Source organism: Electrophorus electricus, chromosome 23, assembly GCF_013358815.1.
Source record: "Electrophorus electricus isolate fEleEle1 chromosome 23, fEleEle1.pri, whole genome shotgun sequence".
In the NCBI taxonomy this organism is placed as follows: domain Eukaryota; kingdom Metazoa; phylum Chordata; class Actinopteri; order Gymnotiformes; family Gymnotidae; genus Electrophorus; species Electrophorus electricus.
Genome location: NC_049557.1, coordinates 3,854,927 through 3,882,695, shown reverse-complemented (window position 1 = coordinate 3,882,695; position 27,769 = coordinate 3,854,927). Strand labels below are relative to the sequence as shown.

Below are 27,769 nucleotides of genomic sequence, written 5' to 3'. Positions count from 1 at the left end.
AATGTATTTAAGAGCTTCAAATATTTCAAACTGATAAAAAAGAGTAATAGTTATATTGGCACTTTAAAATGTTTGAAATTACTCCCACCTGCTTTTCTTATTCAAACACAACTTTTGGCCATGTGCTGTGATAATAGTTTTTGGTGTCTTAACAAATAAGGAATTGGCAGTTTGGTTTGCTACAAACCTATAAACAATACTGCACATCATTGAATGAGCTTGCATTAAAGCACATTTATAGATATTGAAAAGGTGAACTTCACCAAACTGCACAGTGTAATAATACTTTAGAAATTGTTTTAAGACCCTGTCTGAGCCAAGTTCATAATGCTGATGGCTTGTGGAATTCCACCAAATTACACTGTAATAATATTTAAGAAATTGATATGACCATGACTGGGCAAGGTGTTCATAATTCTAATGAACTGTGTAAACAAGTTATTTATAAAAACATTTATTTATTATATATTGAATGTTATTTATTTGCATTTTCAACCTACAAATAGGAGATTCAGTGTCACACTAGTAGGTTTCTTGCAATAACATAACATGAAAAGATTCATATTTATTATCCCTCCTGGGGAAATTTGTGCTGTTGCTACATCATCAGAATTAACAGTAAACAGACAAATAATAAGAGCAGGTATTACACAGAAAGGTGCAAATGGTACAAAACAAAAGATGACCTATATAATAACAATAAAAAAAATATAAAACTTTTAGCAAAAAAATAAAATAGAACAAAATTATTTGCAAGAGTTATTGCACAATTTAAGATTTTGCATAATGTAAGGAAACATTCCATGGCAGGATTTATAGAAAACTGATTGACAGTAAATATACGGGTGATGAGGTACCTATTTCCATCTACATATATAAATGAACTACGAGTGCCATGCGATGGGGAGACAACAACAACAACAACAACAACAACAACAACAACAACAGCAGCAGCAGCAGCAGCAGCAGCAGCAGCAGCAGCACTAGCACTGAGGACTTTTGTCTTGTAGGATGTTTTATCACAATTACGCACAGGCCGGAAACGGCAGTTAGCGTAGCTAGCTAACCCTCAGAGATAACGATGGCGGAAGAAGTGACTTCTGTTGACGATTTTGATCAAATTGATTTTTTAAGAGACAGACATATACGATTTTTTCAGAGATGTCTCCAGGTGCTGCCAGAGCGATATTCCTCATACGAGACGAGCAGGTACTTGAAGACGTTTCCCGTATTGCAGTCTAGCTAAGCTAACCTAGCTAGCTAACCAGTCCATTGGAGTAGGATGGTAGGAAGGTAAACGGTGGTTACCTGGACTGGGAGTATTGTGAATGCTTTTAGTAATTAGGAAAATAATAAAAGATTATATCTTTATCTGCGAACATGCTGTAACAAACCTGTCAGTACAGCATTAGCCTAGCGTTAATGCCTTTCTGGAAGTTAGCTAGCTAGCTGCATCTTCTATCTAATTTGCACTGAAATAATTATTATAGTACTAATACAGTAATTATAGTACTGCTTACGTTTGAATGATTTGTAACACGGTTTCTTCGTTGTGAGTAAACTGTTACTCTATCCATCTGCATTTCATTTACAGTGCAAGTGATAAAAAAACGTTTAGATTTATTTAGTTTTACTTTCCCCCCCCCCCTTTTTTTTAAACCCAGGTTGACAATTGTGTTCTTTGCCCTATCTGGGCTTGATGTTCTTGATGCACTGGATGCTGTAGACAAGCCTAGCTTGGTTGAGTGGATATACTCACTACAAGTTGTTCCCACAGAGGATGGTAAGTCTGTTCTCCTGTTCTGGATGCAAATGATTGTATAGTTTTGTAATTAAATGATCTTTACTTGTGCATAGAGTATGTTTAAAGAAAACTAGGTTTATAACCTACATGTAATGTCCAAATTAAGCTATTGCTTAAAACACTGTAATATAGGGCAGATTATTGCCTATCCTCCTGTCATATCCTCTGCTAAGTAGCATAATTCCTCTGCCCGTTCCCTGTTTCCGTCCAGTCCGTCCAGAAGTATGAACTTGGGAAAGGGTGGACTTTTGGAGACAGGCAGAACTGGATATAAAGAGATAATCTTCTCAGTTTGGTGGTTTGAAACTAGTTGGTGAACTGAGCAGGTTTAAATGTAATATTATTGAATTACCAGTGAAGCACTAACAAGCAAAAAGTCCTGTAAAAGTCCTGCTATGATTTTTTATCATCTAGGGGATCTTACTAGTTCTACATGCTTTTTTGAGGTAATTAACTAATCCAGGGACTGACTTAGTCCAGGGACTTTTACTTTCTGAATCCGAAGTATCCAATTTAACACTTCCACCACTAGATGGCAGCGTTAATATTTTTAGAAGCTGTATCTTTTCACATAATGTTGCATGTCCATTGTTCTCATTATTACCAGAATCCAATCTTTGGCGTTGTGGGTTCCGAGGATCATCACACATTGGAGTTCCATACAATACTTCAACGGTCGGTGTATGGTCCTGTGAAACTCAGTCTAGTAGAAAAACCATCACCTATATGTTTGAAGTGTTCATGCTGGCTTAACTTTCAATGCATTGAAGATGTCTCTGAACTCACTACATCTCTGTCACTACAGAAACTCTGTCTCTGTTTCTGCAGAGTTTACACTCAGTTATCATTCAAAGGAAATGAATTCCAGATCAATTTTATTCTTGTTTTACATGCACACATCTCCTTTAGGGCCCTGGATCTCCTCATCCCTATGACAGTGGCCACGTGGCTATGACCTACACTGGCCTAGCCTGTCTGATTATTCTGGGAGATGACCTGAGTCGTGTCAATAAGAAGGCCTGTCTGGCAGGCTTGAAGTCCTTACAACTGGAAGATGGCAGGTACATAGTCCCTCTAGTACAGTTTCGAAAGAGTCAAGCTTCTGAAACACAACTGATTCCTATCATTTGCTAGAAACATTCAGGTTATGGTTATCCATTTCACATCAGCTGAAGTGAAGTTTGAACATCTCCCATTACAGACATGGGGGGAGCTATTAGATGAGCTACTAAATAAATTGTTGACAAAGCCTCTCCTTGAGGGTTGTTGGTAAATATTTGTTTATTTGTCCATAAACAATCATAAATGGCGTCCTTGACATCACTTTATACCATCTTGCGCATTTCTTTTCATATAAGTGAGCAAGATCTGAACAGGATACGTAGGTGGTGCATCCTCAAGACCGAAGGACGGCTCCCGTGACCTCTAATAGGTTGCGTCAGACCCCCGGGATTTTAATCTCATGTCATTTGTGTCCTCTAATAGATATGTGACTTAACTTGCAGCACAGATATTGTGAACACTCGATGTTTCCTCCTCAATCTTTTACCGCATAAGACATGCCCACAATCTGACACACCCTTTTGGAATCAGCCATGCTGTGTGCTGTACGCAGGAGCTTTTTTGGCTCTTGAATGAGTTTCTGCCCTGTTGCGCAGCTTCTATGCCGTGCCAGAGGGAAGTGAGAACGACATGAGGTTTGTGTACTGCGCCGCCTGCGTCTGCTACATGCTGGACGACTGGTCGGGGATAGACTGCAAGAAAGCCGTCGATTACATCAGGAGGAGCATGGTGAGTCTGAGTGCTCTCCGCTGTTGGATTCAACAACTTCTTTCCTGTCTAAGCGATGATCCTCAAGGCTGCCGAAGCGCTATTGTAAAAAAAAAAAACACAAAAAAACATTATCCAATATTTCCATTTATTGAACTTTGCCCTGCGTTGTATTTCAACTATGTAGTTGTCACAATAAACTGTCATGCCCTGCTTAACTCTCAGATACACGTCTTCAAACAAAGCCGTGGAAACTGTATATTAATGACCCCAGCACAAAAGGCCAGGCTCTGTTACGGCAGCCTGAGCCCCGGGGGACAGGGCCACTGAGAGGGCAAAGATGGAAAGCAGGGATGAGCAGGCAGGCTCTCTTAACGGAGCTCCCAGAAAGCTTTTCGCTGTTTTATGGGAATTTTAATCCTGTAGATTATGTGGATCAAAGTCAGCAGTATGGGGTTATTTATTTTATTTATTTATTTAAAACCATTCGCTACTATGGTGATGCTGGAGGCGGCTTTGTGCCGCTGGCCCTTAACGGCAGGTTATTTCCAGAGGGCTATAAATGGGTGTTATGGATGCGTTCCGGAGGGGCCTTTATGGATGGCATTTGGAGCTAGGCTGCGTAAACCCTCTAGAGGCACGAGAAAGAGAAACAAAGTTGTCGTCACCATTTGTTTACTCTGAATTCTAAATGCGGTCAAGTCCTAGATTGACTCAAAGCCAATGTGGCCCCATTTTGTGTGGTGCCTCCCAAACATTTTGTGTACATGACTTGCTTGTTCACTCAGTGATATAATTCCCCAACATGGAATTATATCCTTTAAAAATGAAAAACATTGATTAGAATTAAAAAAATTTATATAGTAAAAAAAGTGTTAGAATGAAATTTATAGGGTTTTGATTTGTTTTAAATGAATATATATATATATTTTTCCCCTCCTGCAGTCTTATGACAGTGGGATTGGGCAGGGAGCTGGCCTGGAGTCTCATGGTAAGCAGGCATGCTTGCAAATGTTATATACACACAGAGACGCACACGAAATGATGGTTTAGCATGTCCCTGCCATCTGCTTCATCCTCAGGACAGTTCAGCATGTCTCTAGGTCCTCTTTACCATCTATTCATTACCTTTGCATAGTCACGGTTAGTGGCGTCTCTGAGGCTACTGTGATCACTACGATGGGTCAGCGGGAGAGCACAGGATACTGCCGACAGTCTCTTTGATCTGCCCTTAAATCCGCACCAAACACTGATTGATAGATGCATGGCAGGACAGACGCTATGATCAGAGCGCAGGAGGACAGCAGGAAGTGACTTGCTTTCTTTTATATTCTTGTCACATGATAGAAACTCGCACGCTGTATTACTTGTTTGTTGCTTCCATATTGCTAAAATCATCGCTTATATTTAATCTGGAGTGTGTGTTTATTCTTCATTTTGGTCGTGTAATTATGTAACGTCTGTACGCAGTTAAGATTTATATATCACCATCCTAGTTGACAATTCTACCTCAATTAAAGTGTGTGCTTGTCATTTTAAGTGCTATGTTCAGGCAAGTTGAAAATAACTGTTTACTGAGTGACTACTACAGCTGAAAACGCTTAAAGTACATATAAAGAACATGCGATTATATATGCGTATATAAATGTTTATGTAGCTGGGCTCATTATATCTCCCCAGATAATGTGTGATGTTTATTCTGTGCTCCGCTGCTATAACCCCTGGGATCAATAAAAGTTCAGTCTAAATGCAACCATAGGCTCAAGGCCTAATCGCCGCGTCTGCCTCCGTCCCCAGGTGGGTCCACGTTCTGTGCCATAGCCACGCTGTGTCTGATGGGTAAATTAGAGGAGATGTTTAGCGAGCGAGAGCTGAACAGGATACGCAGGTGGTGCATCCTCAGACAGCAGGACGGCTTCCACGGCCGCCCCAACAAACCAGTGGACACGTGCTACTCCTTCTGGGTGGGCGCCACCCTGGAGGTAAGAGAGCACATGTTCCTGACACACAGTTCCATCATCGATTTCTTGTTGCTTTGTTTAGATTCCCTGCAAAAATACCCCCGCCACGTACACACACAAAAAGGGAAATAAAAAAAAAAAAAAGAAGTCAACATCACTTATAAGGCAAGCCGAGAATACATTCCAGCATGATTTCTACCGAGGGGAAGTTGCGTGGCTCTCAGAATTACTGTCCTGGTTTCTTTTTAGAATCGCTTCCTTTTAGTGAGGCAGAACCTCGCCCCGCATGCTCGGCACTGCGAGCTTCACGAGTGCAGCCCTGATCTACGGCTCCGTTGAATGCGGTGTTGTCGTTTGCCCTGTCGCTTTCACAGCATGGCTGGCGCGTGCTTTGGCTGCAGAAGCCCACGTATCAGTGTAGAGCCCTGAGCTCAGACCCTTTTACCATCTGTTACAGCTGTTCGTGTGTTACATTTAGCTTCTCTGTATGTGCTGTCGTCATTTATGCCCTATTTCCAAATATGGTCTGTTCTACCAGTTTTTCACCATTCATTGGACTCCTTTACAATGATAAGGTTTTGCTCCATGTTGTATTCTTTGACAGGATTTCTGGCTTAGACTAGACTTGCACAATAAATCAGTTATTAAACGTTTATTGTGGTATCGGCAGCTGCAGGGCTGACTTTGCAATGTGCATTTACCAGTTTTATTGCTCTGTGAGCTGACTAATCTTTCACATTCCAGGTGAATAGTTCACAGGTGTTTGAATGAACCATGGCATTCACACGGTCAAATAACTGTGGTGAAAATAACCACTCTTTAACCGTGGCATGCCAAGGGTGTGCCAGGATGTAAATGTAACGCAAGGTGTATAGCATTCACAGTATGTAGCAGATTAAGTGCAGTGTACTAGTTCTGTCCAGTTCTCATTAACAAATTGGGTTTGACAAATTGGACCAATACTGAAACTCTGCATCCTATAATCACCCTTCTAAGGGTAAAGTCTGCGCCTCTTAGCTTATAAACTACTGTTTTTATCATTGTAAACTAAGTTCTATAAAACAATAATAACTCTTTAAAAGCCATAACTGGAAAACAAACAGGTTTGTGCTCTTTGCTTTATGGGAAGTTTTTTTTACCTAGCATAACGCATGCTAAGAGATCACAACTTTGCAAAAGTAACACTTTGTTGTGGCATTCTGAACACTATTAATAACTGACCGTTTATGCTGTCCTGTTACTTTTGAATATTCAGTAAAACAATTATTACAGGCTTTGTAACTTAGTATGGAGAATAATATAGGAAAGACATGGCCCAAACTCCGTAAAGCCTCTGACCTAACTTCAGCCATTCTGTTTTCAGCTTCTAGACGTGTTTCAGTATACTAACTTTGAAAAGAACCGAAACTACATCCTGTCCACCCAGGACAGCTTAGTAGGAGGATTTGCAAAGTGGCCAGACAGCCATCCAGGTAAGATTGCCGTGTTCTTCATGGGAATGTGTGCGTTGTGGGTGTGGATGTAAGTTTGGGGGAGGTGGTGTATGTGTGTGTGTGTGCGCGCAGGAGTGCGCATTTTTCACTAACAGGATTGTTAGTTGAGACCATACTGTAAGTCAGTACATTGCTGGTTGGGGATGTCTAATTGATGAGATGTTTGTTCAGACTTAGCTACAGGAATGACAGAGAACCGTCTCGGGTGACAGGTGAATGTGAATTTTCCTGCTGATATCCAAAAGCCCGGCTTTTGTCTTTGGAAATAATTTATGGAAAGGTGTCCCGAGTTATGCATTTTGAGATATAAACATTTAAAATATAAATATTTATAATATATTTCAGCAGTCCCTTGAGAACCTTATTTCCTTGAGGGATGTTTTTGGTCCATTGATCATTTGCTTGATAATGTGCATTAGTGTTCGATTACATCCTATTATCTTTTCATTATAACTCAACTCTGATAACATACTGGGCAGGAAAGCCCTTTTAGCAAGACACTCTGGGGGCATCAGGAGGGTTAGAAGGGTCACCATGTATTGATCTTGATTTATTAAAGATGCCCATCAATGTTATATAACTTGGTGCAGATCATATTTTGTTAGTTGTGCAAATGCTATCCTTAAATTCATAAAAGCTGAACATTGGTTTTGAATTGCAATCATCTTAATGGTTTTCCTGCAACAAGCTGGAATAGTGTGGGTGCACTATTGAGAGTACACTTAATACTCTGTGTCTGCTCCATCTCCAAGAAGCGCACTAGCGCTAGTAGCAGTTACTACACCCATGTGCCGCTTTCCTGACCTCCTGTCTCCGCCTTTCTGTGCCAGACCCTCTGCACACCTACTTCGGCATCTGCGGCCTCTCCCTGATGGGCGAGGCCGGCCTGCGGAGGGTGCACCCAGCCCTCAACGTCAGCGATAGGGCCCTCCAGTGCCTGCAGCAGCTGCACCAGACGTGGAGAGAGGGCTGCACATGACAGTGCAACCCCTCCCCTCGGAATGTAACACACACACACACCCCACAGCCTGGCCTAGACCCCGACCCCCACCTGGTCCCACGCCATCTGCATCAAGATCACCTCAGCCTCCAAAGCCACATGCAGTTCCCAGTAAGCCAAGCCTCGCTCCCTCTGAAGCCCGGCTGCGCGGCTCAGCCCTGACGAAAGAAACTGAGATGAGCGTGTATCTCCCGAAACGGAAGGAGGTGGGTGGGCAGGAAGGTGGTGATGAATTAATAATCACGTCTGCTGTCATCAATTATTGAACGTGAGACTGTGGAAGAGTCGCTGCTCGGGCCACGTTGTTTGGGTCCTACGCCCGTGAACAGGTTTTATGGTTTCCTTTGAAACACTTAATAAGGAGGGATCTTTATTAAGTGTTTCAAAAACTGGCATTTTTTTTTTTTTGCTAGACATTGACAAACATAAAAATCACTTGATTAAGTTCCTAAGACATCATCTTTCTCTTTTTTTTATTTATTATTTTTTTTTACTTAAACTTTTTTTTGCTTTTGTAACAATATTTTTCTGAAAAAGACTATTAGTCTAATAATGACGTGAACATTAGAATATCCACACAAAAAAAGCCTCATTTAAAATATTCTTTAGAAAATTCCTTTTGTTACCATAAATATGAACTGTATGTATCATGTGATGACTTTCTTTTCAGAGACAGAAATTGACTTTATTTTATTAGCTGTCAACTGAACAGACCTTGTGCCTCACATAATGCTACTTTACAACACTCGCTTCCCACCAGTTTGACTGTGTTGCTGCAGTTTGACATTTCACTAAGACACTTGAATGTTCACTTCAAGATTGGGGTAATCTTTTTTTCTATATCTAAAATCAATATTTGGATATTGTGCCAGTGATGGCACTCGCCTTTTTATCATGATTATAAAGTGCTGTTAATGTAAATTGAAATTCCAGTCAGTGTTAACTAACAGCATCCTTTCATATCACAAACATTTATAATTGTGCAATTGAGGCAGTGCATATTTAATCAGAACTAAAATAAAATGTTTTTTGTTTTGTTTTTTGTTTTTTGCATTGAGTCATGGGTTTATTCAGATTGCCAGTTTGTATGCCTGTTATGAATGGCCCTTATGAAATCCTCAGTTACTTGATCTGTGCAGAGAAAGGACTTCTGTTCTTCTAAGGGCTTCAGTTACTGTAAACCTGCCAGAAGCTACCTCCTGCCCATCTTGCTTCCATTCCCCAGTATAAAGCACTGAAGTACAATACCACTGATGAGCCGATACGCTCACTGAAGCAATATGTGGTTATATAGCAAAAGATTCTTTCAGAGGAAACTGCTAATGCAATGTGTTTTTTATTGTTGCAAACACAGCTTGTGAATGCCATCATCAATCCCATTTGATCAAATTCTATTTATTAACAAGGTTTCATGGGAATAGTAATTATCTAGTTTGTCATGATTTGTGCACTATGTTAATTATATATAAATTGTACTGTGGTTGATTACATTGCTACAGAGAAGTCCACTGGGTTTGCAGATAAGTTGGTGAACAAATTTAGGGAGAGTTTTCTAAAATGCAAATGTGTGTTCTAAAATACAATATATGGAGAGCTTTATTGATGTTTCTAATGCCTGTTTGCTGTATGCACCTTATAATTAGATTGACCATAATACTGAAATAACAAACGTGGCACGTTTGTTTTGAGTAATGAGTCAGCAGCAAATTTTGGCACATGCTAAAATCATAAGATTGAATTAACTCTGAGCTAGCTCTCCTAGAATGAATGTGACATTACTATAATTTCTTGACTTTTACGGCAGTTCTCATGTTTCAGTAGTCATTTTTACTGCAGTTCTCATGTTTCAGTGGTCATTTTCAAGTATAATATTGGCTTTTGCTGTAGGAGTGCTATGTACTTGAACCGTAGCCCCCCAGACCATGGATGAGAAAGGTGTGCGGGGAATGGCTGACCTTTCTGTAAATGATTACGTGTTCAATTTTACCGGTGAGCCAGAATTCAGGTTGGGCTGAACAGGATTTACTAGAATTTCTCTGCAATTATAGCTTTCTTCCCATTGGGTGGGGTCAGTATTCACGATCGCATATGAATTATTGGCCTGCTGCGTTATTTGCCGTCAAACAAAGTTTCCGTTGCAACAAGCTAAATAGCCGTTGTTCACTTACTGTAACCTAATATTTATGACCTATTATTTGGAAGGAAAAAAATACTTTGCGGGTAGCGCAAGCCTTGCGAGTGTCCAGTTACTTCTGACAGAGCGTAGGACACAGACGAACCGTCTTCAGTATCGCAGCCTACACTGCAGCCGTGGACTCCGCTGTGCTATAATCCGTAAGAGAAAGACGAGCATTGTCATATTTCATATTCCTTCATGTGTAGGTTTGGTTGGAGTCTACCTACACACAAAGCTGCACACAAAGCCCTCCACCAGCCCTCTCACCGACGACATCACCAGAGACTGGCACTGGGAGGGGTTGCGCGCTTCAAACACGATCCCGATGCTTTATTAAAATTCCCCTCGTAAAGCAGCTGGTTATTGATCTTGCGTTATAGGGGCGGTCTGTTCTCTGGACAGTGTCCAGGCGGAGAGAAGACGATGCTGACGGAGCGTCCCAGATCGGACATTGTGTGTTGACCGGGAGTCTGTGTCCACGGCGACCAAACCCCGCAACTGAACCCAAACAAGGGCTCGGCAGATTTATTGTCACGGGTAGTCCGTCCCCTACCGGCACCTAGTTTTTGTTTTAAATACTGTTTTAATTTGATATCAAGTCGAAATTTCAAGATGTCCGATTCGGAGGATATGTTGGAGTTTGGGAACATAGTCGAGCGGATTGAGAAAGGAGAGGTGAGTGCGTCTCAAGTCATGTTTTCCACTGTACCCGTTTCTTAGAAATATGTAGAGGAATCGTTTGTTCGACATAAGACGATAAGGTCAGATCTAGACTACGGCACTCCTATGAGATTTCGTGCACAATAAGATATTGTGCAAATCTAAGTTTTTTAATAAGGAGAATCCAACATGCGAGCTATTGTGCTTACGATGTTAACATTTATCTTATTTATTAAAAAGAAATTAATCAAATTAATCCAATGTTCTGCACCCTTCGAGGCAGTCGAAGAAAGCGCATGACGATACTTCATTAGCTAGGGGATTTACTGCGGACCCTAGTCGTATGTTCTGGCAAAGATAACAGCCACGTTATGCATTCTCATTTAGTTCTGCTAACGCAAAAAAAATGGGTGGGAAACCGAAGTAGGCGCAACCTGCATCTTTCCCGAACAAAATACGCACATTTGTGCGTAATATTAGTTAATGAAATAGCCCGACTCTCCGGGTAGGTGGCCCCCCGCCTCTTTGGGTATCAGATTGGCTTCAACATACTCACCTTTTGGTAACAAGTCCATCCCCTCTCCACACCCCCTACTTTGACTACACCAGGACGAGCACCTCCCCCAGTGTCGGCTTGTTGAGCTCTTGGTGCTGACTCATGGCGCCGTGTGATCAATAACGTCGGGTCACGTTGGTTCGTTCGTTCATTCATTAATTCTTGGCCTGGGCCTCTTTGTCCGAGTCATTAGTTCAAGAAAGTTAGCAAACGAGCTGTTTAATAATTCATCATGTCTACCGTGCAACGGCGTGGCTCTCTGCTGGTAAGTGATGCAAATACGTTCTTATTGCGGGTTTTCCTTGTGATCCTTTATTAGCCGTCATATACGTTTGATACAAAGTCCACCGGATTTAACTGTGTTTTGGACTTTAAAGACTTTAGATGGCGTTAGCTAGCTAAGATGAAATCGTTTGAGCTGGTTAAAGTTGCATCGTAATTTAGAAAATTACGCTTCGGTAAGTTATTATTGTTACTATTTTTTAAAATGTACTTCCAGAAAATTCAATTCTAGCTCGGCCTACTTGGCTTGGTTAAGCTCCCCTCTTTCCTACTGGTTTCTTTCTAACGCCATATGCAAGTTTGCGTTGGGCTCAGTTGCAGAGACTGGGCCGTGGAGTAGAAGTTCATACACGAGAGCAGCAATGTTTTATCTTCGTGTTCTTCTTTAAAATTATTTGTTTGTGTGATTTGGTACACAAGTATTGTGTTTTAGGATGCAAAGCTTGCCATTTGACTACGAACCTAGTTGGGATTAGTGTGGCACGTGAAGGTTGATTGTTTGTTTAGTTAAGAGATATTTATCACTTATTTCTCAGCTCTTCTTTCAGTGTGAGTAAAACCTCCAGTTCTTTCTCTCTCTCTCTCTCTCTTTTGTAGGTACCAATAAAGAACATAGAACGGGAGCTCATTTGCCCGATCTGTAAGGAGCTGTTCACACACCCCCTTATCCTGCCTTGTCAGCACAGCGTCTGTCACAAGTGTGTAAAAGAGCTTCTCCTGGTAAACCACGAGGACTCCTTCAGCACAGATGCGGGCTCCGAATGCTCCAACCCAGGCAGCCCTCGTTCCAGAGTCCCCTCTCCGAGCATGGAGAGGTTGGACAGGCTCGTGCGATCAGGTGCGTTCCAAATCCAGCACTTGGGGTCAAAACGACCTAAGAGTGTACATGCACACGGTCTTAAGGAATGGTTAGGTTGATTGCTGAGGCACATGTGCTCTCTAAGGAGGGGAGGGGAAAGAGATTTGTTATTCTCAACCCCCTTGCAAATGCAGAGGGTTTGGTTTTATCGACACAGGACTAAACAAAACTAGCTTCTGGTTGCTTTTTTACATTTTCAAAATAATTAGACTGATGAAGATTTGGTGTTTATCGGTTTGTGCACGAGTTCCTATTTGCAGGGACGGTTTTAGTTGTTCTGCACTTGGCATGCAAAACTCATTGACATTCCCAGGATCTGAACAACCTTCACGGGGGGCGTTCCACCTAGAGCCCTGAATTACAGCCCCACATGTAGGTGAAGTAATGAGCACCTCAGCCAGATAGCATGTTTTATATAGGTCAAATGCTTGTGCATCTTCTGTGAGGGTCCACAGCAGCTAGTAGGGATTCTTTGGTGTTTTCTAGTTATATTGCTGACCAGGTTGTCATGGTGACCCAACCTAGGTGGAAGGAACGAGGCATATTTTTAACATCTACCTTTTGCTTCCTCTAAATTTGTTTAAACAAATTGTCTGCATTGTTTAATAGCAAGAGATGTATGTTGGGCCCTTATAGAATAGCAAGGATTTGCTTGTTTTCCCACCGTGTCTGCGTCACACCACTGTGTTTTTACCAAAAATGTAACGCTGTCATGTCATGTTTGTGCAATCATGGGCTGTCAACCAGGCCTCACTCCTCTTTGGTTCTCATTTGTTCTCTGTTTAGTCTTATTTCACTTCTGTTTGTCGCTCGCAGCTTCGCTGAGAAGGTCGTTTGGGAGGAGAGGTAGATGTGGGTTGCATTATTTGAATAGCTATAGTGAGTACCGTGTGTTTAGACCACTCTGAACACATTTCTGTGCTGTTTCTGTGTGCCCCCCTATTCCAATCGGCTTCCTTTTGCAAGACGGTGTAATGGAATGACAGGAACTGCAGAGACAGACTTTGAGACTCTTATAAAAGTCTGCTGAGCATATTAACAGGATGATGTGGTAACCCATTGACACCACATTATTGCAGAACCTTTAGGGAATAATGAACTAGCCAGACTTCATCATCTGGACAGTGTTAATGGCTAAAAGAACCGTGGATGTTACCGTGGAGATGTTTCGGGACTGGAATTTTGGAGGTCATAGTGGGACCTCCCGGTGCGCTTTCAAAAACGAGTGCCTTAGAATTACTATGCAAACATTTTAATAAACTGGACTGACAGTTGTGAACTGCTTTGAAGTGCCAGCTCATGTTCACCTTTTCTAAAATCAGATTATCTGCATGACCCTTTAAGTCCAGTAATAAGTGGTTTGAATGGGTGTTTTGCTGAAATATGCTCAGTAGTCATGAAGGACGCATCTTTGACATTAATGACTCAGGCAAGCTAATTGATCCGCCTAACACGGGATGTAACTCGCTTGTCCAAAGTCAGTGACGCTACAGCCAAACCCACGGAAATGGTGCGAGAGCCTTTATACACTTAGAGCTAACTTTTTTGATCCAGCGTAAGTCGCAAAGGCGCCTGCGTTACTTCCCTCAGTCAGACTCGTCATGACACGACGGTCTGCTTGTGCCTCCGTAGTCTCTCCTGGCTCTTGCCTTCGCTTCCTTCTCGCACAGAGAAGGGTGCAACGTTGTGGTTTTTGTAGGCGCAGGTCCCTCCGTGCCCTGAGCGGATGGCCTCGAGGTGACTCGTCTGTGTCTGGTCTGAGCGTTTTGATTTATTAATATTCTGTCTCCTCCCCCACCCCGCCCTGAGTCCCTCTGCGGCAGTGGCAGCAGCCGCAGGCCCCGGCTAGCCTCGCTGCAGACGCTGCCTGCTCCTCCCCCTCCCGAGCAGCGCAGCACACCCACAGCCTAAGTACACGCTTCTCTTCGTAACCCCACCCCATCTCTCCCATTGCCCCGTGAATCAGGCCACCTGTGCCCTTCGTTCATCTGTCACCGCAGATATGGCGTCATTACATCTCGCTCACCGCGTCGGTCCATCGTGTGCGGCGGTCGTGAGTCTGTAACATCTCCATGCTCCATTTAAAAAAAAAAACAAAAAAAACAAACTCCTGAGTCTCTGTGGCCACTGCATGTTTGCAGAAACACTTCTTGGTTTTGTTTGCATCGACCGGTCACTATTGCGCCATGCAATGTGACATCACTGTCTTGTTTGTCGTGCATCTCGGTTCATTTGGCTTATTGTTGCAAACATGCTGCTTGCTTCTGCCATGGATGTCTGTAGTGAGTGTGGGATTCTGTATTGATGATGTGATGTGATTTGATTTACTTTCACCCGAGTCTTTCCTATGAGTGAAGCAATTGGAGCTGGTGTTTTGTAAATGTACTGTATATAAGTGTTTAAATACATGAACTGGACAAAGAACAAAAAACAAATATATGCATGTATAATTTTCTTTTGACAAATGCATTATTCAAAGTGATCAGCAGTTTGGGACTATTGGGTTCTCATACAAAAGTTTTTGTGTTCTGAAAGTTTCCTGCATCACCTGTCCATTTTATTTTTGTTTTCAATTCCGGTCATCATAAAATCGGTCTGTGGTCCCTTCATCCTTTCTGTTAACTTTGTTTTGAGCTGTGTATTGTCCAGATCATTGTGAGCACTTGTGGTGTGTTCCTTTGTCGCTGCGCTGTGTTGCGAGCAACCTGAAACTCGAGTCGCCTGACTAGGGTTTCATCTTTTTAGGTCAGCGGCGCTTGGCTTTATCGTGCAGATGTATATGCTGTCACCCCCCCCCCCCCACCCTTTTATGACGGTCTTGTGTGTCTGCTGAACCAGGGTCTGTCTCCTCCCCCGGATGGAGGCGTTCCTCCGTCACTCCCCGCATTACCACCTTCCCTTGCCCGGGCTGCCAGCACGACATCGACCTCGGGGAGCGGGGCGTTAGCATGCTCTTCCGCAACTTCACGCTGGAGAGCATCGTGGAGCGCTACCGGCAGGCGGCCCGTGCTGCCGTCGCCATCATGTGCAACGTGTGCAAGCCTCCCGTGCAGGAGGCCACCAAGAGCTGCATGGACTGCAAGGCCAGCTACTGCAATGAGTGCTTCAAGATGAACCACCCGTGGGGCACGCCCAAGGCTCAGCATGAGTACGTCGGGCCCACCACCAACTTCAGACCAAAGGTAGGGCGGCCTGAACCGCTGCTTGAAGTGCCCTTCGGTGTGGGCGTTGGGAGAATATTTTTGCAGTTCAGCTTTTTTTTTGGATTTCTTAGAATTTTTGATTCCTAGTCGTTTGATGTTTGGAGGAAACGGGTTTCTGCTGGGGGGGTGAACAGGGGTTGAGGTTTTACTCAAACATGAGGGTATAAGGTGTAATGATTTATGCTCATTACTTGTACATCATGATCCACCCTGTGAGACAACGTCAGCCGTGTGTGAACAGAATTAAAATCGATGCACAAGGTTGGATGCGTTTTTATCGAAATGTTCCTCAATGGCCGACCTTGTAGACTTTGTCTTGTCAGGCCTAATGGGACATTATTTGCTTTCACTTTAATCGGACCTCATCAGTGAAGGATGGCATAAAATTCAGCGTTTACTTCACTTAAGCTGCTTCACTTTGTCTGAAATCAAATGTTTGTCTCCTCAACACCTTCTGATGTTTCAGCTCTGGTAAATGTGTCCTCCGTGTGTCCTCAACACGAGCGTTTACGGTCTCTTCGCCGATTGCAGGTGCTGATGTGTCCCGAACACGAAATGGAGAAAGTCAACATGTACTGCGAGGTGTGCCGCCGTCCCGTCTGCCACCTGTGCAAGCTGGGTGGCTCCCACGCCAACCACAAGGTCACCTCCATGAGCAGCGCCTACAAGATCCTCAAGGTTCGCTGGCCAAACAAATGTTCGTTTTGTTGCTCGTGTTGGTGTCCAGCACGTCCTTGCTTCTGGGACTTTTTCAAGCACGTAGATGTGGTGTCGCATCCGTCTGTAACCCCCCCCCCCCCCCCCCCCCCCCCCAGTAGCTAATAAGCAATGGTGGGAGGCACTTGACCCTGCTTGGCAAGTCCTCTGGGGATCGTGTTGCATGTGAATGTGGTAGTGGGGCAAGTGAGTGTGCATCTGTCTGAAAAGACATTCCAAAAAAAAAAGCAAAACACCGTTTTTTCCCTTTAGTGTGAACCGTGTAACATTTAGATGACTTCGCCAAGGACCCGAGCCATGTATTTTTAATGCAGTCGATTGTATCTAACAAGGTTCTTTAATTCTGCTTTGTGCCTCCCCCCAGTAGTGCTGCATGCTCAGAACTGCCTGGAAATCACGTGGTTGGGTCAGTTTTCCACCATGTACATTTTGTAGTCTAATAGACTTCATTTTTCTGTCAACAGGAGAAGCTATCGAAGAGTATCCATTTCTTAATTAGCAAAGAGGACCAAGTGAGGACTCAGATTTCTGAACTTGAGGTCTTGATTCGTCACACAGAGGTAACCGGTTTGTGGAATGCACAAGTGCCTTTTGTCGGAAACGTTCAGTGATCCTTACACAGTAATGTTGAGTGGATCTCTCCCCTTGCCATATGCATCGTATGAGCCTGTTCATGCAGATGTTAATTACCTGCTTAGGTGCTCTTCTGTGCAGTGTTTTTGTATTGATCCTTGTCTGTATGACGTATTTTCTGACTTTTTTACCCTTTGGCAGTTTAATGTAACCTGCTTTTTTTTTTCAATCTTTAAAAAAAATCTCATAAGGTGTGGATTATGAAAACCTTTGGCTGGGAAACGGGTCTCATATATAGCCAAGATTTTCACCAGTACTTGGTGGTATTTCCCATCTCTTTAGTGCTCCATTATGGAAACGTTGAAAGTTCGGTATATCCCTTAGAAATCTACAAGTGTTTTTTTAATGTATTTATTTTAAATAGAAAAACATTACATTTTATTTTTGTGAATATTTAAAGTTTAAGGTCACTTAACCTTCGTTATCGTAGGACAACGGACAGCTTGCAGAGAGGCAGGCCAACGAACACTTTGAGCGTCTTTTCAAAGCCCTCCAAGAAAGGAAGTCGGAAATGTTGCGGTCTATCGAGCAGTCCAGGAACGGGCGGCTGGACAAGCTCAGGGGCCAGGTGGAGGAGTACCAGGGCATGCTGGAGAACAGTGGCTTAGTGGGCTACGCCCAGGAAGTCCTGAAAGAGACCGACCAGTCCTGCTTCGTTCAGACGGCTAAGCAGCTCCACATCAGGTTCGACCGTTCTTTCTTCTCATTATCCCTTGTCTTTACTGACCAAGCCCTGGGACTTGCACACGTCATTCTTTCGGTTTACTGTTAAGCAGGCCTAATGATAAAAAGCACTGAGGCTCTTGTACTGACGAGCTCTTTAGCAGGGGCCAATGCTATGTCTTATGATCTTATGACTGTGGAAGCTGGCCATGTGCCTGTGAGCCCTGAGCTTTGCAAACTGACCTGCATGAGTGGATTTGATCCACCGGTGATTAATCTCAATTAGACGAAAGGAAGCTTCATGCATGCGCTATGCCAGTTCACCCTTCCAAACCTGCTCACGAACTGTATTGTGGCAATCTAGCAAAGTCTGTGTGTGGAATTTGGTTTTCTTCACGTTGTACAGGATTCAGAAAGCCACCGAGTCACTGAAGACCTTTCATCCCGCAGCCAACCCCATGTTTGACGAGTTTGTCCTGGACACGTCAAAAGAAGAGGCCATGCTAAGAGAACTTTCCTTTGGGGGAGGTAAGAATGAGCTGGAGTCCACAAGAGACACTTTGACTTGCTCTGTAATTGAATTGGCTGATTAAAGGCCTAATATATCCTTGCATTTTAGCGCAGAGGCTAGCGGGAGCTTCTAGTTCAGTCCTTCACATAATGGCCAGCATTCTTGTGTCAGTGCAGTTTGTGAGGGTAAACTTTGCCTCCGGTGGTGTCTTACTGGAAATGGCTCTAGGTTTGGAGTGGGAAATAGAATTGGTGATGACACGCTGGGCCACCTCCGTGGATGTGGGAAGCCAGCGTCACCCTACTGGAGGAGAGGGAGAGGACGCAGAGAGGAGGTGGGGAGAAGGGAGAGAATGCTTAGGCGTGGAGAGGGTGGAGTTTCAGGTGTGGCCTTTCTCCTAAACTTGAATGATTTTGCAACTCCGTTTAGAAAATATGCCAGTATGTTTTTATACAATACTTCAAGAGCCTAGCACTACATTGGAAAGACAAGAAATGTAACTAGCAGTAACTTTTGGCCTTCTCGTTGAACGTTGATTTCTGACTGGTGATGGCACCAGTCCTCTGGCCTTGACTACCGCGGTCGCTCCTGTAGGGCAGGGCTCTCGGGCACTGCTCCAGTGGCCAGTCACAGAGCCAGCGTAAGATTTCCCCTGGTTCAGGCCGACCAGATCGGCAGTGTTTAAGGCCCAGGTTCTCCATGACTTTCTGCCAATGATCTGCATTTCTCGCTAGGGTTAAAATTCGTACGATGTTGTATTCTAAAGATGCGTGTTGCTGGAGTGACGCTCGTATGTCATTTGGAACGAGGGCACGGAAATGGAGCTGGTATCCCACTGGTGCACCACGTCATTCATTTGCATCGTGAGCGTTAACTTTGGAGTCGGTGATGACCATACGTTCTTTCGTGGGTGACGTCCTCTTTGATGAGGGCAATGCATTTAATTCGTATGGTGCATTTCTCGAACGCAGGGCCACCGTACGAATGTTGCAGAGTATCACAAAAAATGCAATTAGGAATTGGCTGCAGGAGAATGGTGGAAAATTGGAGGATTGTTGTTGCAAAGCAGCTCTGCTCATGTCTGAGCCCCCAGCGAGCAAGCCAAGGGCGACAGTAGCAAGGGAAAAGCTCTCTAGGGCATGAGGAAGAAACCTTGAGAGAAGCCAAGACTTAGAGGGGGGCCCGTCCTCCTCTGGCCGACACCACGCGACACAGTAGTGACGATGGAAACAATAAAGAGTCAAACATGTAGTGAGAGAAGAGAATAATACAAATCAAGAAATGAGCAATGAATATCTCTTCCGGTTTTCTAGGAGTCCTAGTCATCGTGTGTCCAAAACCTGTCTCGTACAGGAACGTCCGTCGGGGGCAACGGAGGAGTATTTGGCTGGGGTGGAGGTGTGGTGGGCCACAGCAGGGGGGCATTAGTGGGTGGTGGGAGGAGCCGCAGCAGCTGAGACAGGTGGAGACTCCATGGCGATGTGGCATCCGGATTAGGTGTACCTCGGCAGAAAGAAAGATTAGGTGTACCGCGGCAGAATGGATCGTTGGGAGTGTCCAAATACGAAGGTGTGTAAATTGGCAATGCAATTGTGTGAGAAGCCTGACTGGCAGATCTAGATATGGGAGCAAAAGGATGGAGCCAGAAGGCAACACGGGCGTGAGGGCTCCCTGGAATGTCGACGCCTCGCCGCTCTCAGTCAGACATGAGTGACAAAAAAAAAAAAAAGAGGTGGGGAGACAGCATCACATCCCAGTTTACCCCCCACCCCCCAGATCTACAACTTTGCCCAAGATGAGAAGTATTTAATAAAATGCCTGACTGTACACGTCTATAGCCTAGCCTCAGTTGAGACTGTCTGAGACTTGAACACATGCAGGAAGCTTATTCCATAGAACGTCAGGAAAAGGCTCTGTGCCTTGCGGTAGATTTTCTTATTCTTGGTACTAGTGAAGAGCTGCACCTTTTGATCTAAGCAGATGTGGTGGGTCATAATGCATATGAGTTCACTATTGTACTGTGGGGCAATGGAAGCACTTCTGTTTTGTCAGGATTAAGTTTCTGACCGTCGAGTGCGTGTTTGACGTCCTTTACGCATTCCTCGCTAAAGCCAAGATGATGCATATAACGGAGTATCATAAGCATAGCAGTGGAAACTAGCACAGTGTTTACGTATAACGTCACCTAGAGGTAGCGTAATAAAGAAAAAAGCAGTGGCCTTGGAACAGATCCTTGTGGGACACAATAGTTAAACTTGCTCTATGCTGAAGTCTCCATTTTTGTTGAGAAACTTGTAGCGATCAGCTAAATAAGATTTAAACAAGGAAAGGGCTGTTGCCCTAATCTTGACAGCATTTTCAATTCTGTCTAGTAAAATGTGATCGATGGTGTGAAATGCTGCACTGAGAACAGTCGGTGCAATCAGTTTTTGTAGGATCTTGGAAATAAAGGGAAGGTTTGAGATCGGCCTGTAGTTTAACTGACATGGGTTGAGGTTTGTTGTTTTTTTTTTTGGGAGAAGTGGTCTGATTAGTGCCAGTTTGAATGATTTAGGTACATAGCCAATGCTCATGTAGGAGGGTTCATTGTTCAAGAACTACTGATGAATGTTTAAAAATGATCTATAGTGAGCATAAAATCAGAAATGTTTGAGAGAGTGTCTTTGGAACCAACTAGTACTAACCAACTTTATCTTTCTAAGGGTTTAGCCTCAAGAAATTTATGCTCATCCACTGCTGAGGTCTTGAATGTAGGACAAAAAAGCAGCTTTGGTGCAGAAATAAATCCGCCTATCAGCATAACAATGAAGGTGGAGGCTACGCTCTAACCAAGAGGTAGCATGGAGGTAATGAAGATGAGGGCCAAGGACCGACAGACAAGTGTGTTATGATTTAACTTAAGAAGAAGGATGCTCAGAGCAGCAGAGTCAGTAACGCCAAGGAGATTGCTAAGGATGCATAATAAAACTGTCATGGTTCACAAACGTTCAGAGTATTTTAAAAGTATTGCAGTTGACCTTTTCTAATAACTTTTATAAGGGGAAATCGGCATATTATTAGGAATCATGGTATCTAGCCCTGATTTAAAAATAAAAATGGAAAAAATAAAAAGAACAGGAGCCATAGGGTCTGATGAAGTGACAGAAATAATGGTGCGCTTCTTAAATATTAGGGTGGGGCTGGGTTTTCAGTCATTTCCATAAGCTAGCATAATTTTGTTAATGGTAGACCTGAAAAATTATAGAGTTACATGATACTGTAGCACAATTGCATGGATACACACTGTGAGTGCATTGTATTTTGCTAGATAATACAATTACAGTGGTAAACCCATATATCGTAGTTAAAGACTGCCCTGCAGTATTTTCTTCAGAATTATTTGTTGGTTGGATCATAAATGCTGTGATTCATTAAAAAAAAAAAAAAAAAAAAAAAAAGACACGCAGAACATTTACTTGGAACTTGTTCTGGACGGCCACGATGCAGCGGTTAAAAATGCAGTTTGTTGGGGAGGGGTAGGAGGGGCAGCGGATGCTGCAGTTTAAAAGATTGAAGGGAAAAGCGGACGAAGCAGGAAGGGCAGCCCTCACCGATTTAGAATTGGCTGTAATGGTGTTTTGCAGTGCTGATGGAAGCGTGAAGATCCTGCATGCATCTCCTTGGCTTGCTCTTTTTACTGTGCCACATTTCCTGGTGCTGCTGTCTCATGGCCCGCCAGGCTCCCTCCTTCCTTGTGTGTGGCTTATTGCGTCCACTGTTCCATCAATCGCTTGTTTTTCACAGAAAAGCTTTTTTCCTTTCTTTTTGGCGTCGTGCCTCGGCTTGGCAGCCGTCCTGGCCGTGACGGGCTGTGTCGCCACGGTGACGGTCTTCGCTTCATCTTTGTCCTCTGAGTGCAAATCCAGTGTCCTGTGGCCACAGCCAGCTTTAAGGCCATATCAGTGTATAGCAAACAGAACTGTCTTCATCTTTGTGGGGCTCTATAGATGTGTGTAAATGTTGCATGTGATGGATCTTTTTTTTTTTTTTTTTTAAGTTTGTTCTGTGATAAAGTATGTAGGGCCTAATTTAGGTCCCAGTTTAATCTATACACTTGAAACACTGCATCTCAAGGAGTTTTGCTAGTGCAAAATGAGATTTTTGCAAAGCAAAAATGCACCTATTAAATCATGCATTGTATATTAATCATGCTTTCTGTTAAGAATGACGGAGCTAGTCTTGGGTTGGGGTGGCTCTGTTGTAGACTTGGTTTCACACGCCACCTTCACATGCTCTGGCCTAAAAGCCAGCGTTAAGACAGGAACTGTCTGTCTGCATGTGTAGTTCATCCCGTCTCATCTTTAACCCTTTCCTCCCCAGTTCCTGATCCTCCCATGATTGACCTGTCTCGCAGTCGCATGTACAACGAGGGCCTGATCCACTGGAGGCTGCCCGAGGACACCCTCCCCACAGACTTCCACCTTCTGGAGTACAGGAAGGTGGTGGAGGGTGAAGAGGAGGGTCCATGGCAGGTCACCGAGCAGGTGTACAACTCCAGCACCGTGGTGTGTAACCTGGCCAGCAGCTGCCGCTACGCTTTCAGGGTGCGGAGTTGTCGCAACACCATCCTCAGCCCTTACAGCCCAGAGGTGGCCTTCCACACACCCCCAGCTCCAGGTAAAGGACCCCGCCACGTCACAGTTTACAGGTCCAGTAACCAGTAACGACTGGCCTGCTGCTGAGCTCGTTCCCAGCCTGGTCGCCAGCATGTGAGCTGGGCCTAGGTCTGGTGCTGCTCAAACCAGCACCTCAAATGCAAATCCAAATCCTGGATTTCATGATCACTTGTAATTGATTAAATGTAACTGATTTCTGTGTACAGTTTAGCCCACAAATGACACAAACAGATGCTTCTTTGATCAAAGCACATTTTATGTGCATTTGAATATCCTTATTGGATGTCTGTTTATTACTATAACTATGATCTCGTTAGCTCTTCCTCAGGTTGCCTCCGTTTGTAAAATGTTTGTTTGCTTAGACCAACAGGCCAGTGTGCAGGTTTGCTTGCTGACTTCCAACTCTTGCCAAATTGTAGCTCTGTTGATGAAGACCAGGTTTCTTTGACTTGAGCTGCGGTCAAACCCCTGACAACGTTGAAGGTCACTAGTCTCTCTTAACTGGTCAAGGTTAACGTCTTAGCGATGGAGAGTATTTTCCGGTTTTGTGCTAGTATTTATCCCAACCCTGGCATGCTTTTAAAAACAACCCTCTATTTCTAGCGTGTATTTCTAGGCCTGTTCTGACAACCACTGATTCAATCTAGCGTTCCTGTGTCAAGCAAGCCGTGTAGTGATGGACTTGCTGTTATTAATGAGCTGGAATTCTGGGTCACTGCAGTGCTGGGGGGAATATTGGATGTCTTGAACATCTGCTTTTTTTGGCTGTGAAAGGAGGGGGTCACTAAGGTATCAAAATGGTATTATAAAATATTTTGTAGTTGTATTTTACAAGTGCATTAGATAACACAACATACATTTATGGTGGTCTATCCAAAGCGACTTCAAATTATGACTGAGTGCAATTTGAGGATTAAGGGTCTTGCTCAGGAGCCCAACAGTGGCAACCTGGTGGTGGGGGCTTGAACTGGCAACCTTCTGATTACTAGTCAAGTACCTTAAACACTAAGCTACCATTGCCCATGACCCCCCCCCCCCCCCCCCAATATAATACTTTTATTTCCTCTAAAGACTGTAATGGCTTGTGACATACTGTAACTGAGCGCATCGGGTGACTAAATGTAGATGAATTGGGGGAGAGAGGGGGAGAGAGAGAGGTGTATAACATCCTCCTTAAACCAAAGCCCCATAATTTGCCTATTTGAAGAAGACCCTGTTGGTTCCATTTCAGTGTTTGGGTTCCTGTTCAGTGAGAAATGTGGCTACAGTGTAGAGCGTCTTCGGCTGAGCAAGAGTCGGGACTCTGTGGAAAGCATGGCTGGCCTGCCCTTCCTGTTGGCTGCTGAACGCGTCCAGACAGGAAGCTACATCTGCCTCGACTACATCGTCGGTGACACCGGCATCTCCCATGGGCGCCACTACTGGGCTTTCCATGTGGAACCCAGCTCTTACATGGTGAAAGTGGGCGTGGCGTCAGACACGAAGCTCATCGAGTGGTTCCACAACCCCCGAGAGACCAGCAGCCCGAGGTGAGAACAGCACGTTTCACACTTGTACGTAAATCCAGCCACTCCAAGACGCTGTAGGAGGTTGGCCCCCCACTTGTGGTGGATCTACGGTTTATTGCCCTTTTGCGGCAGAAATGCTTGGCCACGTGGCAGCGTTTATGTGGGTATACCGAGCGTATCGCAGTAAGGTTGCTGGATCACATGAAGGGTCTGTGGTTAGTCCTCGCGCGCCAACCCAAACCCTCTTCCCAGGTACGACCATGACAGCGGGCATGACAGCGGTAGCGAGGATACCTGCTACGAGCTCTCCCAGCCTTTCACTCTGCTCGCCATGGGCATGGGCAAGCTCTTCATCCCCAAAGCCTCCGTCACCGCGGCGCCGGGCGACCACGGCAACCGCGTGCTACCCCTGCCGCAGCGCGTTGGCGTCTGCCTGGACTACGAGGCGGGCCGGGTCTTCTTCTACGACGCAGACACCATGCGCCTCCTGTACGAGCGGCAGGTCGACTGCTCCGGCACCATGTACCCCGCCTTCGGCTTCATGGGGGGCGGGGCCGTCCACCTGGAGGAGCCTATCACGGCCAAGCGGCTGTGTTACATGTGAGAGCCGCTCACGTGCCCCGATGCGTCCCCTCTCTGCCCTCGACTTGTTCTCTTGCCCACCTGCTACTGCTGGCGTCACCCTGTGAAAACGGCCGTTTTGGGTCAGGTTTGACCGTGAGTGACCTGAAAAGGTGTGCTTCAGTACCCTTGTGCCTTTTAATGAGATCATCTAAACAGGTGCTCCTTACAATATTAATGGAATACACAAGGTCTGACCAATGTTGGTACTGGAATGCAGGTTACCACGATACACCTTAATGATGCACAGTATTGCGAATCTTGTTTTTGCTGTTGTGTGCAGTTGTTTTGAATAAGAAGGATGCGTTAAGATTTGTATATCTTGCACATGATTAAATTATTTGGTACTACCTAACACTTGTGCACTAATAATAACCATGTTTGTGTTCTCATTGTAGAAACACATGCAACACTACCTAGGCTGATTCTCTTATGACTGTTGAGAATAATCTGCTGAAGAAATTATTTACAATGAAGTCATATCTAATTAAAAAAAAATATCTTGATGTCCTGTATTGTTTGTTGAAAATATGCAACTATTGTAAGTGATTGATTTGAATTTAAGTTAACATGGCAACAAAACTTTTGCATTAAGAATGTATCTTTGTTTGTTTGTGTGTTTGTTTTTTTTTAATGCAAAACACCATGGGAATCACACCTGTGCTGTTGGCTCTTAACTAGGCTACAGTTTCAGAGCTACTTTTAACACTGCTTAAAAAGATGATCAGGTCGATATGCACTATTGCCACCAATGCAAATCTGGCTGGATTACTGGAAAACCAAGTGAACAAGGCCTTACTAAATGATAGACTTGTAACAAGGGTAACAGGGTTACTGACTATGAAGGGTTCTCTTCTTGACTTGGTAGATATAGTGGGATTGCTGTGTGATTCCTCAGGTACTTGCCCTGTGGGCTTTTTGCTACCTACCTCTTAGTCCTGAAACCTTTTAAATAGTCGATTTGGAGCACTGATCTCCTGCTTGGATTGTTTTGAGGAGGTGGCATTTCTCTGCCTGTATAAATGTAACGATCACTAAAGTTTGGAGGGTTTCTTTTTGCTAAAGCTGGAAACCTAAGAGTAAGGTTTTTTTTTTTTTTTTTTAATACATTTGTGAATTTTAACACTGAGTTTTAATTTTACACTTCATGCTCTGCTACATTTGAGATTTATGGCAAATGGGCCTTCTCTAAGGTTTATTTTTAATCAGAACCTAAATTTATTGTAGCATAAACTTTAATTTCTCAAAAGGTTTTAGTTTGCAGGAAAATGTTATCAGTGAAGTCGTGTTTTTGTTTTGTTTTTTGTTTTGTTTTTTTCCTTCTCGTGCTAAATGGTTAATGAATCAGAATTGAATCTGTGATTGATGAATCATGTGATGTGACCATATTTTAGTAGTTGCATTGCTATTGCCACACATGGAAATGGGGAAATAACACTTCCATTTCATTTTCTTTTTGTAGACACTAATTGTTCATTTTCACCCCCCCCCCCCCCCCCCCCCCCCCCCCCCCACCCAGTTGATATTTTTACTGGATTCGAGGAAGAATATATGCACATTAGTTTACTTCTGGGTGTGTTTTGTTTTTTTTTTTGCTATTGTATAATCTGTGTGAAATTGTTTGGGGAAACACAACTAAATGTTTTCTTTGTACATAGTGAACAATTGGGGAACTTTGGCAGAAAGCCAGTTTTTCCACTAGTTGCTTTTGAAGTAGTCTATTGGTAGATTGTTGAGGTAAAGCTTTACTTGCTTATTAAACAGGACACTGTCTCTTATTGAACATTGTAATTTTTACTATTTACCTTGAAGCTAGCACTTTATAGCATGTTAGCCAATTGGCTTGGTGCAGGTGTGTGTGAATTGGTGTGCAATATAGTTTCACTTACAGGAAGTACTGTACTTGTTCAAGGCTGGGGTGTGGCATTGGCTTTTGTGATTGTAATGCTTTAATGGAAATGAAAAGCTGTCCGTCACATGTATCTATACTGTTTGTTTTTATTTTAATTTACCATGTTGGGTTTTGATATAAAATAAAGGTGGTTAAATTGTGATTGGTCCATTGTCTCTGGTCTTCAGCTTGCATTGGTCGGCTATATATATTTTTTTCTACATCTGATTTGTTTTTGTATTTTTTTTAATACAAGGAGGAGGAGCTATTGTTTTAGTATTTTGAAAATCTAGGTAGTAATCGGGTAGTGGTGATGACTACAATCGTGCGCCTTGGTTCTGTTTCAATAATCGCAATTACACTGCTGAAACGCACAAAACACTAGTGTGAGGTAACACCGACACCCTGTGGCTGTCGGAGGAATTGCAGCCTCAAGGGCAAGAAGTCGAGCAGGTTAAAACCCCCGCAACGCACTTTAGTGTTTCCTCTGCGGGCCTCCACGCATCAGCTAACGAGCCCCTCATTCATTTATAACGGGTAGTAGGGGACGGGACATGCTTACGTTGCAAAGGTCATTCAGAAGCAGGACTTGGAAACACTACTGTAAAATACTTTTATACTGAAGCAGAATTTATGTATGAACTGGAGGGTTAAAATTTTTCATATTGTTTTGACAGTTAATTTTCATAATTCAATAAAAAAAAGAAGAAGCCGTGTTGGGAAGTTTCCCCTAGTCGCACACTAACAATATCGTCAACATGAGGGTAGAGAAGGCTAACGAACATACTCGAAATACCCGAATCATC

General features: G+C 43.7%; 2 protein-coding genes across 3 annotated transcripts; both read left to right on the top strand.

Annotated features, from left to right (window-relative positions):
* Positions 1–1,043: 1,043 nt before the first annotated feature.
* pggt1b (protein geranylgeranyltransferase type I, beta subunit) lies at positions 1,044–9,071 on the top strand. The gene is made up of 9 exons (XM_026999735.2): positions 1,044–1,209; positions 1,665–1,783; positions 2,412–2,479; positions 2,714–2,865; positions 3,463–3,595; positions 4,520–4,565; positions 5,372–5,556; positions 6,899–7,007; positions 7,859–9,071. Exons 1-9 carry the CDS (start codon positions 1,082–1,084, stop codon positions 8,005–8,007), a joined length of 1,089 nt encoding a protein of 362 aa, XP_026855536.1. The 5' UTR covers positions 1,044–1,081; the 3' UTR covers positions 8,008–9,071.
* Positions 9,072–10,157: 1,086 nt separating this feature from the next.
* trim36 (tripartite motif containing 36) lies at positions 10,158–26,557 on the top strand. 2 transcript variants are annotated; one of them, XM_026999731.2, is made up of 10 exons: positions 10,158–10,879; positions 12,300–12,540; positions 15,400–15,743; positions 16,296–16,442; positions 16,946–17,041; positions 17,545–17,798; positions 18,184–18,305; positions 22,648–22,944; positions 24,175–24,472; positions 24,704–26,557. In XM_026999731.2, the coding sequence occupies exons 1-10, from the start codon at positions 10,817–10,819 to the stop codon at positions 25,053–25,055; spliced, it is 2,214 nt and encodes a 737-aa protein (XP_026855532.2). In that variant the 5' UTR covers positions 10,158–10,816; the 3' UTR covers positions 25,056–26,557. The 2 variants fall into 2 exon arrangements, with proteins under 2 accessions (XP_026855532.2, XP_026855533.2); XM_026999732.2 differs by lacking the exons at positions 10,158–10,879; positions 12,300–12,540 and adding an exon at positions 14,399–14,472.
* Positions 26,558–27,769: the final 1,212 nt, after the last annotated feature.

Excerpts from the sequence above, each read along its gene's own strand:
- pggt1b (XM_026999735.2), top strand. The coding sequence starts at position 1,082 with ATGGCGGAAGAAGTGACTTCTGTTGACGATTTTGATCAAATTGATTTT. Across the intron at positions 1,784-2,411 it reads AGTTGTTCCCACAGAGGATG|AATCCAATCTTTGGCGTTGT; the intron begins GTAAGTCTGTTC and ends CATTATTACCAG. Across the intron at positions 2,480-2,713 it reads TTCCATACAATACTTCAACG|GGCCCTGGATCTCCTCATCC; the intron begins GTCGGTGTATGG and ends CATCTCCTTTAG.
- trim36 (XM_026999731.2), top strand. The coding sequence starts at position 10,817 with ATGTCCGATTCGGAGGATATGTTGGAGTTTGGGAACATAGTCGAGCGG. Across the intron at positions 17,799-18,183 it reads GCTAAGCAGCTCCACATCAG|GATTCAGAAAGCCACCGAGT; the intron begins GTTCGACCGTTC and ends CACGTTGTACAG. Across the intron at positions 22,945-24,174 it reads CCACACACCCCCAGCTCCAG|TGTTTGGGTTCCTGTTCAGT; the intron begins GTAAAGGACCCC and ends GTTCCATTTCAG.